General features: G+C 53.5%; 1 protein-coding gene across 2 annotated transcripts; it reads right to left on the minus strand.

Annotated features, from left to right (window-relative positions):
* Nucleotides 1–5,169: 5,169 nt before the first annotated feature.
* On the minus strand, nucleotides 5,170–10,088 carry NCDN (neurochondrin). 2 transcript variants are annotated; one of them, XM_026086041.1, is made up of 7 exons: nucleotides 9,846–10,088; nucleotides 9,495–9,631; nucleotides 8,039–9,025; nucleotides 7,368–7,609; nucleotides 6,619–6,843; nucleotides 6,243–6,385; nucleotides 5,170–5,896 (listed from the first exon to the last, which is right to left on the minus strand). In XM_026086041.1, exons 2-7 carry the CDS (start codon nucleotides 9,615–9,617, stop codon nucleotides 5,460–5,462), a joined length of 2,157 nt encoding a protein of 718 aa, XP_025941826.1. In that variant the 5' UTR covers nucleotides 9,618–9,631; nucleotides 9,846–10,088; the 3' UTR covers nucleotides 5,170–5,459. The 2 variants fall into 2 exon arrangements, with proteins under 2 accessions (XP_025941826.1, XP_025941827.1); XM_026086042.1 differs by lacking the exon at nucleotides 9,846–10,088 and having other exon boundaries at nucleotides 9,495–9,776.
* Nucleotides 10,089–10,192: the final 104 nt, after the last annotated feature.

A 10,192-nucleotide genomic window follows, 5' to 3' on the forward strand; every position in this document is an offset into this window, starting at 1 on the left:
GGGTCCCTGCGTGCAGCGCCGGGCACCGGCTGGGTGAGCCGGGCCCTGGACGGGGCAGCCTGGCAGGTGTGCAGTGGGGCTTGGGGCTCCGGGGGTGGCAGCAGCCCCAGTGGCCCGGTCCGGCCCAGTGAGTGGGGCCAGTGAGCAGCGCTGGGCCGTCCAGAACCACCTCTGGCCCCCAAAGGACGAGCACGGACCGGTGTACGCGCACACACACACACACACACACAGAGCAACGTGCACTGATGCACACTGACACACACACACACACCGAGGCACCCTGACACGCGCAGCATCACGTCCGCAGCAACACACAACACACACACATGCTCCGACACAGACCGCACACACACGCTGACACACGTGCGCACACACACACACACACACAAACAGCCGGCTGACGCACACGCTCACACACACAGCCGCACACTCGCACACGCCCTTGCTGCGCCCCGGCTCCGTGGGAAGGGCGCTGGGTCCTGCTCCGCCACTGACCTGCTGCGAGGCCTTGGGCAAGTCCCCGGCCGCCCCGTCCTCGCCGCAAGGCGCGCAGTGCGCGGCCGCCGCGTCCTTGCTGGGGCCGCGCTGCCCATTGCTGTGCCGAGGTTTCCATTTGTGGCGCGCGTAATTTGTGTGCGAGAGAGAACACTTTATCCTAAACTGTAATACACTGCGATGTGCGATAGACATTAACAAACACAATCCCACATTACATTTAATTTAATTCCACTCTTCCTGCCCTGAGCTACAGCTCCCTTCATTTTCATTTTTCCTGCGAATTCCCACAACTCAGGCCTCTTTGATTTCCAGGTTTAATTAACAATGCTCATTACATGAATTTTTATTCATTTCTTTTAATATTACCCTGCCACCTGTCTTTAGGAGGCAAAGGCTGATCATTTATTCTAATTTATTTCTGTTAAAGATGGCATTTAAGGGAGGGAGGAGGGAGGCGCAGAGGTACAGAGGTCTGATCTGTTCAAATCTCTTCATCCCCCCTCAAATGCTGCTCCTGAAAGTTCTGTATTTATTTTCCACCAGATCCATTTCATTTGCTAGGAAAAATTGGATTGGACATGCTGTATTTTGCAGTTATGTTCCACTTTGTTCTTAAAGTCCCTTGCTCGTCTAGTCCGTATAATGTTGATTTTTTATTCGTCTGAAAGAGGTGAAACTGTGCAAAACCCTGGTGGTAAACCCAGCAGCGGGCCTGCCCCCGGCCCGCAGCGCTGCGCGGGCGGCTGGGCCCGGGCGGGCGGCGGCGAGGAAGTCGCGGTTCCGCCCGAAAATGAGACAGAGCAAAGGAAACCCGCAAAAGTGACAAACAAAGGGAAGGAAAAACAAAAGGAAAGGCCGTCCTGCCGTCAGCGAGTGCTCCCGACGCACGGCAACCCCGGGACTGGGGCGAGGAGCCGGGGCCGCCGGAGCGCGGCGCCCGCACGGCGTGGGGCGACGGGAGCTGCCGCGGGTCGGACTGGGGCTGCGCCGAGGAAGGGACGAGGGACCCTGCGGCAAGCGCCGGCGAGCGCCTGTGCGCTGCATGACGCTGGGCAGCTGCGCGTGTTCGTGCCAAAGTCCGGCCCCGCCAACGCTGCCGCTTTGGAGCCTGCTGCCTCCGGGGCTGCCTTGGTCTCTTGCTGGTCCCGAGCGGCCAGAGCAGCTGCCGGGGGGCATTTAAACACGGTGCAAATGCAGCTCCGCGCCGCTCTCTGCTCGGCATCCTCACGGTTTAAAGACCCTGCCGTGTCCGCGTCCAGCTGCGCTTGCTTTTTGCCCCGCCAAATGCCCTTCATGTTTGCTAACGGAGTGACGCTGTAATGCTCAGCCCTCAAAACGAAGGCCCTTCTCGTAACGCAGGTCAATGCGTCCGCTGGCTCTTCCAGGAGGGTGCGAGGGGCTCGAGGGAGCAACCGTTGCTTTCAGGGGTCAGCAGCGAAAACAGCTGCAGAACTGGGGCCTTAGGGGCATGGAAACAGAGGAGCGCGATCACATCTCGCTGCCCCAGCCAAAGACGAACTCGCTCACCCCCACAGTGGTCCCTGCCGCCGGGGATCCTGTCTTCCCTCAGCCACTCGGAGAAACGTGGCTTTCTCCTGTCATTTCCCACACCCCCTGCCCGGGAATCCGGGCGGGAACAAAGCTGCTTGCTCTGGGGCTGCAGGGAGAAGCATGCGGGCCCCGTCTAGGGGCGAGCGGGGACGGCGCAGCCCCTCTTGCTGGAGGTGAGGCCTCACACCCGCACCACCTGCGCCACATCTTGCAGCAAGACGTTTGTGGGAGGGGGTTGCTTGTGGCTTCTGCAGCGCTGCAGCCAAATAACAACCTTATGAAATATTTAATTTTATTGCCAGGGCTTTTGGGATGACATGAATAAACATTGTAAGATAATGTATGCCATGGTAGGGTTTGCAATGACATTTAAGCTGTCACAGCAGAACAGAATGTGCATCTGCTCCTCTGGGACCTTATCCATCTTGTCTGAGCCATGGTGAAAGATCAGCTCATTCCTGGAGAGCTTGCCCTGGTGTTGAAAATGCACTGAGAGATAAAGCACACTTGGCATTGGATTTTGCCAATAGTAATCAGCATCACCCACATTCCTGGCAATAGAGAGTTGATGCCCACAGGTGCCAGGCCCCAGTGGCAAAACCTGCACGTGGGCTTGCAACGCTTGGAGTGGCCGGGGAGTCACCCCGCAGTCTTTGAAGCCTTGGCCAGCTAGCGTGCCGGCGGCTCAGAGCACAGACTGCCTCTTGCAAAGGGTTGAGCAGCACTGAGCACGTCAGGGCCTGCAGAGTGGTAAAACACTAATAATGGAAAAGTCCATAGGCCAGGTGGCCTTTGCCAGCTCCTGTGCTCTCACCTCTTGAACGTGCTCCCTGTAGTCAGAGCCCAGGGACCCCAGGAGGGGAAATCAGCCTTTTCGGAGTGCTCTGTCCAAGCACACGTTTAGAAAGCAGTGCCTGGGACAAACAAGCAGTTTCCCGAGCCCTGGCATCTCCACAGCACATCTCCCCTGGCGTTCAGCCCAGTAACACTGCCAGAGCAACGTTTGTGTCCCACCCTGTCCTCTGCCAGTTCACGGGCAGCCAAGAGGAACGTACGTCATGTTACGCAGAGAAATAAGTATGTCTCAGGCAAGCAGGGTCTCCGGGAGGCTCCAGCTCTGGAAAGGCAGGATTGTCTTTCCCACGCCCTGGTGGGATCTTCCATTGAGGAGTGTGAGAATGAGGGATGTGGGGACTGAGACAGGGTCTTCTCCAGGCACCTACTAGTGGCCTGGAGAAGACCCACTGCCCTGGGATGTGCTGAAGAATGAACTGAAGGACTTCCCAGGGCTCTTACTTTGCTTCCAGTAAGCATGGGTATACATTAGCAGGCAGCCTGCTTGGGAATTAAAGGCCAACAGCCAAAGGCCTCCAGGCCTAGGACTGCTCCACTCTTAAAAGGGTTCCTGCAGGCCCAGAGTGGATCTCTGGTCAGGTGTTGAAGCTCACACTGCTACTCGCAGGAGATTAAAGGTGGCCAAGCCAGCGCCGCTAACCACAGAGAGCCCAGCACAGCACGGGGACGACGGAGGGGAGCACGGTCCTGTTGATACAGGTGCGTATCTCTTATTAACAGTAATGACAGCTTCTTATTAATGGAAGCTCACACCCTTTGACCAGAGGCAGAACAGCATACAGGACAACGAATGGCCAAAGAAAAAGCATTTGAGAGTTTGTGTGGTTTTTTTGACAACATGAAATGCATTTTTGACTCTTCCAGCTCACGCTGATGTTTTCCTGCGTTGCAGGGATGAGGTGTTCTTGGCAGAACGGGGAGACTCACCCAGCCCACGCTAATTCAGTTATGCTCTTTTCCAACTCCGGAAGGCTCATTTGCTTGTTTGGTTTGTATTGCTCTCTTCTGGTAGCACCTACCCTTGTTTCAACTTGCATTAACTTTTCAGGGCTGAGTTGGAAAGATCAGGAAGATACTTTCCCTGAACAACAGTAGACAGCAGACGCCTTCTCTCTGGTTATGTAAAGCATCTGCTTTCATAAAATGACGACTTAAAAATATGATATAAAATAGGAATACACCCTGACTCAGCCTTCCTCTTGAGATAGCTCCTCTCTTGGTTTTCTCTGAATCACAGGATTTTGCAATTTCATAACCATGAGTTTTCTTGGGAGTCTACACCAGTGCCTTGTTTTTGTCCTGTCTGGCAGGCGGAAAAGCCTCCCCAGCTAGGAGTGCCTCTCTCCTAAAAAGCTCTTAGACTGACATCTGGTGGAAATGCGTCAAAGTACCAGACCTCAGCCTGAACAGGGAACTCTTGTCCTGGCCAAAACCATCTTTGGTTATTCCATCTTCAAAATATTGCCCCATCCAGGCTATTGGTTCTGGTTCTGTTATACCTGCAGGCCCCCATGGCACTCTCGGGCTGAGAGTGCAGCCTGCAAAGCCAGTGGTACAAGCAGAGGAGCTGTGATTTACCCCTCYATCCTACATGCACATGTACATCGTTACATCTGGCCTCTCTCTTCTGTAAAGCAATACAGTATTTTCTTGCTCTGTAGGGACAGTGAGGTGTAATTCACTGCTGTCTATGTTTACAGTCCTTACCAGAGGACTCTAAAGAGTGCCAAGGCTTTTGCAGGGACCTCTCCTTGCATGGATGGAAAATTCTCCCTGTACCTCCTACCCCTGCAGTGAGAGGGAGCCTGAGTGAGTAAAACAAATCTTATGACTGCACCTTGTGCAGGTGTGTTACAGGGCAGAACAGCAAGTGGTGCTGTAAAGGTTTTATAGACATGAATTTGGGATGACAGTACTGGTCACGGGTGTGAACGGGGCAGGTCATGCCACAGCACGGTAACAGGGCCTCTGCGTGTCTTCACACCAGAGGGGGACTGGTCTGTGCCAAGTTACAGAGAAAGTTATTCTCCTTTCTACTGGTACATTTTAAAACTCTTCCTTTTCCTACTGTTTGTAGCCTTCCACTTGCCATGCAGGCTGACATGTGCAGGTCTCCAACAGACACAAACTGAGGTGACATCCTCAGGGGATTACCATGAAGAAATTGTGAGAGCATATTAAAGGGGAAAGCAGGCATCCTCCCAGTGCTTTGGGCAGAAATAAATCCCAACAGTGCGGCAACAAAGCAAAATGAAGCAACAGAAAACTTCTTCAAAAGTAAAAAGGGTTGTTTTTACACATAAAGAAATATTGACAGAAGGTCAAGCAGGTATATCTTTAAATATACTGAGGCAGCAACTGTTCTGGACCTCAGGTATCTGGACTGAGCAAATCCTGCAGAGCTTTGCTGCCTTGCTCTCACTTTATGAAGTTTGGTCACGTAAATGCCTCTTGTCCCTATCCAGCATCCGAGGGTGTGGGACAACTGTTTAATACATCTTGTGCAGGTGCCTAGCTTTATTTTCCACCCCAGATTGCTGGTGAAAAGAGGCTCTTTATTGCTCAGAAAGACACTGTTCCAAAGCCGCCATCCCGTAAAGATTGGCCCATTCCTCCCCCTGGTGCAAGAGGATCACTTCTTTGCATGGCTTACTGACTCTGGCCAGCTCTACCACGACACCCTGGAAAGCAGCAACGAGTTCAAAATCCACGGAGGCTGGAGTGACTTGGGCCAACAACTCCGAGAGGCCTTCCAGCCACCGTGCCTGGAGGACTGTCTGGGGCAACCACGGGAAAAGCGACACGCAGCTGGCAAAGGCCTGCATCCCCAGGAACCACAGCTCACGGATGTCAGCCCAGGCAGTCTCATAGGCAGGCGACACAGCCACGGCCAAGCAGTGGCTGGTGGGGTCTGTTTGGGCAGCGTGGGCCTCTGACAGGAAGCGAATGGTGGCTCCAAAAAACTCCTTGGCAGACTGGGTCCCCTGAAGAACTGAAAGAAACAGGAAATGAATGGAAATGAATGACTCACTAGGCCAAAGGAGGGACCCTCCTACCGGTCAGCCTGCAGCAGAGCTTTTGGGAGGACAAAAGCCATATACTCCTGCTCTAGAGATCTCWGAATCCACACTGCTTCCCAGCTCGCTGGTCTGCTGAATTTTCTGCATGCTCCTTTCTGCTTTAGTTTTTGTTTTTATCACTTTATTGAAGACAGAAACTCCACCCAAAACTGGAACTGTTTCCCTTGTGTCTGTTTTATCCAGCCCAACCACTCAGACCCCAGTCTCTGCCCAGGAACAAGAGCAGTAGGCAACTTTGACAGTGGGAACTTTTCTTACCTGCTGAACTTGCAAGGATCCTGGACATCATCAAGCCCAGAGTGGCAATGTTGGCTGCTAGAACCAGGTGATCTTTCTGGGGTAGCAGAAATGGCAGAGACTTCAACAACATGTCCATCAAAGAGGAAAAGTATTTGTCTCGCCTAGAGAGAAAGCAAACCCTGAGACACATTTCCTGAGCAGAGCCAGAAGCACCTGAAAATGTCAAGGTTAAATGTAGCAGCAAAAAAGTAATGTGATTGGTGTTGAAAACAGGGATGCCCCTTTTACAGCAAAGTTCGCGTCTTAAAAGATGGAGCAAACTCACTTCACAATGTGCCCTCTTCCTTCCCACTGACAATCTCAGAACAAGCTCCAGTGGCTCTGGGTCTGTTACCTGATAAGGTCTGGTGCAGTCACGACCAGGTTAAAGAAAATGCCACACGCAGTCTGTAGACTCATTTCAGTGCTCGTCAGCGGGGGCAGGGACCCGGGCTCTGATGTCAGCACCTCCCACTGATGCAGGAAGTACTCACACAGCAGCGCTGGCGCCCCTGCGGAGATGAGGATGTCCCGGGGCTTGTCCTCTGCTGTTAAATGGCAAAAGCCAGGTAGCAGAAATCTGGAAAGGGAAAGAGATTGGAAACACAAGGAAGAATGCAGAGATCTGGGTCTGAGCCCTGCAGTCACATCCAACTGGGGGAAAAAGGAGCACATGGAACTGGAACCGCAGGGAGAATGGAAAACAGAAATGACTCTCAAATCAGCTCAGCAGGCAACACAGTGCAGAGTCCCTCAGCCCCCGGGAAAGGTACTGCAATCCCACGGTAGAGTATAAAGGCCCTATTATTCCCCCTATTTGTTACAGCTAAAACCTTGACACACAGCCTCCACAGGTCTTTCCCTGCCTGCTAGTCTCTTTGAATGGCTGGCACCTCACATTAGTCATACAGCTGTCCGAGCCCTCTGTGAATCGTACTGCAGCAGTTCCAGTTGCCTCTTTCACAGCAAAGGATAAACAGGAATCTGACATAGATGCAGGATGCATTTATCTGGACTTGGGAACCAGAGTGAAGCCAGTTTGTGAGGAAATGCTGGAATACCTCAAGCAGCAGCAGGCACCAACTCTGTGCTTAAGATACTCACCTCAGAGCATCCCGGGGCAAGCCTGAGCCCTCGGAGCTGTCGAGCCCAGCCGGCGTCCCATCAGGCTGGGGAAGACTTGCAGCTGTCTCTCCCTCTTTGAAAAGCTTCTTGGCATAATGAACGAGGAAAGGCAACAGCTCACAGATTTCCTCTTTGAGGGAGGATGTTTCTTCTGCCATCCAGGCTCCAAGGATTCGAACAGAAGCAAATATAAAAGGGTCGTGTAGCTCCTCCTGCCTAACCTGCATGAAGAAGAAAGCAGACAGAAAATGAGACATTAGGGCCACTGCCCTCACCAGCTAACTCAGGTATGAAAACTGCATTGGGCCAAGATGCATAATTTGATATACACTGTTACAGACATGAGCTGCTGCAACCAGTCTGGACTTCTGTAGCTAAAGTAGATGCTGATTCTTTTATTTATTTAGAAGTAGAAAAGGTATGGAAGAGGAAAACAAAAATCACAGTGATCATGGAGTTTGTAATCCACTGTCTTGTGATTTATCAGACTGGCCACACCATACTGTAGATGAGACCCTACTGAGGTCAGTAAGATCCATTTTAAGCTTTCCAGTGAACAGGTATCAAAGCCTCCCAGAGAACTCCACAGTGAAGAGCCATAAAACATGTCCTTTGCTTGAAAAACAAACTACCTCCAGGCTCTGCATTACCTGTCTCAAGTAGAATATTACAGCGCCAAATGCCTCCTCCATGATCCTCATGAGCTGCATTTTCTGCACTTCTTCTAGCAGTGGCTTCTCTTCGCTCAGGCATTCCTGAATCCCCATCTCAATAAGGACATAGCAGGCTGTTACCACTTCTTTCTTCCCCTCCACATCCAGGGGATCTGGCTCCTCCAGAATCAGGCGGACCTCCACACAAGCCAAGTTCACCAGCAAGGCCAAGAACTTGCTTCCAGCACGCCCTGCTGGGATCCAGTCCGACCCACAGGCCTGCACGAGGCAGGCAGCAAGCTTCAGAGCAGGGTCCCGCTGTGACTGGCTGAGTTTACTGCCCAGGATGTTAGCCAGCCCTTTGTAAAGTCTGTGGAGGCACTCAGAGCCCTGCGAGTCCTGCATGAGTGGCGGTGACAGGGGGATGAAGTGAGGCAGAACCTCACACAGCTCAAATTTGGCCATGTCTTCGGTCTTGAGGAACTCGTCGGAGAGCTTGCTCAGCACAGCCAAGAGGTGCGGAGTGTCTCTCTGCCAGCACTTAGCCTCTGCTGCGGCCAGCAGCCCCAAGAGCAGCTGCAGGGCACGGTCAGAGCCATAACTGCAGTTCACATAGGCCTGGCAGAGGGCAGACACCGTCCCTTTGGACACCAACTCTTTGGGGCCCCTGGGAGTGGCCATGACAGCAGTCAGGCACTGGTACACATCATCGACCATGGAAGAACTGTCCGGATTACAGGGGGAGACCAGGATGTCATTGAAGGTTGGGATCTTGTTCAGGATCTGGGAGTGGCTGGCTAACTCTGGATCGGTGCAGAAACATGCCAGCAGGGTGAGGCCAAGCGCCTGGAACATGTGCTCTGGGCAGCCTGCTGGGGGCTCCCGGGAGGTGAGCAGGCGATTCGGAAACGTGAATCCAATTGCATCAAAGATCTGGCGACGGGTCTTAGAGTCTACTTCTCCTGCTCTGACTGCTTTGGTCACCTGAAAGATAAACCAGTGGTGAGGGGGCAGCATAAGAAGAGGCTTTGCTAAAGCTCTTTATAGGGTTGAACAGGTAAATAAAAAGCATAAAAAACTTTCATTTGTACAGAAAAGTGATTCCCTGACTACTGAGCTGGGCACTTGGTCAAAGTCCTAATCCACAGCTTTACCAGAGTGCTTCAGGAGATCTTGATTAATGCTCAGGACACTCAGGGAAAAGAGAGGCTATGTGCATTTTGCTAGTGGGAACATCAGGGTATAAGCACTTGGAGCATCTTGCCCTCAAACTCCCACCATGTCAGCAAGTTGAAAACAAAACTCAGGCATTCTCATCTCAAATGCCTCGGGCTAAGAGTGAGTTTTGCCTTCTGTACTTGCTTTTCCAGTCAGGATGTCTATCAGAGCAGCCAGTCCTGTGTTTTTCTGAAGAAACTACATTCAGTGGTGTCATTCCAAAGCAGATTCTTACCAGAAGCAAGGCCGCAAACTGCTCGCTGTCATTTTTTGCATCTCTGAGCACATCAAGGCACCTTTTCAGTGTTAAATTTCTGGCTCCCTCAGCACTGGGAGCAGCTCCAAAGTTTGAAGCCATGCTGATCCGTCCAGCTGCAAATGCGGAAAGCCAGTGTTTAGCAAAATAGGAACAGACAGGAATATAAAAGAGCCGCAGATCCGGCCTGGCCCGGCTTGGGGGGGTCCGTGGGGTCCGACCGGCCCGGCCGATCCCGGCGCGGCCTCCGCTCGGGCTCGGCGCACGCGGGCCTCGCCCCGCCTCCCACCAATCCGCGGGCCGCACGCTCAGCGCCGGCCAATCGCCTACCGCTTTCTTAAGCGGTCACCGAAGCCGCCGCCTCCGTGAGGCGTGTGGGCAGCTCGCCGGCGGCGCGCTGTCCTCGCCCGATCGCTGCGGGAGAGGCGGCGCCACGCGGCCCGTGTCCGTGTCCGTGTCCGTGTCCGTGTCCGTGTCCGTGTCCGTGTCCGTGTCCGTGTCCGTGGATCTGGCAGGACGCGGCAGCCGGCTCGCGGCGGGAGCACCGGCGCTGACAGGAGGCGGGCTCGCGGGGCGGTGCCAGCAGAGTCACTTCCGCTTCCGGGAGGCGGCGGTGCTCTTCCGGGTGAGAGGTGAGCGGGCGCCCGCCGCCGTCGCCGCCAGCCGCCCCCATGGCC

The sequence above is a fragment of the Apteryx rowi genome, unplaced genomic scaffold, assembly GCF_003343035.1.
Source record: "Apteryx rowi isolate R43461 unplaced genomic scaffold, aptRow1 scaffold_68, whole genome shotgun sequence".
In the NCBI taxonomy this organism is placed as follows: domain Eukaryota; kingdom Metazoa; phylum Chordata; class Aves; order Apterygiformes; family Apterygidae; genus Apteryx; species Apteryx rowi.

Coding starts and splice junctions, on each gene's coding strand:
- NCDN (XM_026086041.1), bottom strand. CDS start 9,617: ATGGCTTCAAACTTTGGAGCTGCTCCCAGTGCTGAGGGAGCCAGAAAT. Junction 9,026..9,494: donor AGTTTGCGGCCTTGCTTCTG/GTAAGAATCTGC, acceptor TTTATCTTTCAG/GTGACCAAAGCAGTCAGAGC. Junction 5,897..6,242: donor GATCCTTGCAAGTTCAGCAG/GTAAGAAAAGTT, acceptor TGTTTCTTTCAG/TTCTTCAGGGGACCCAGTCT.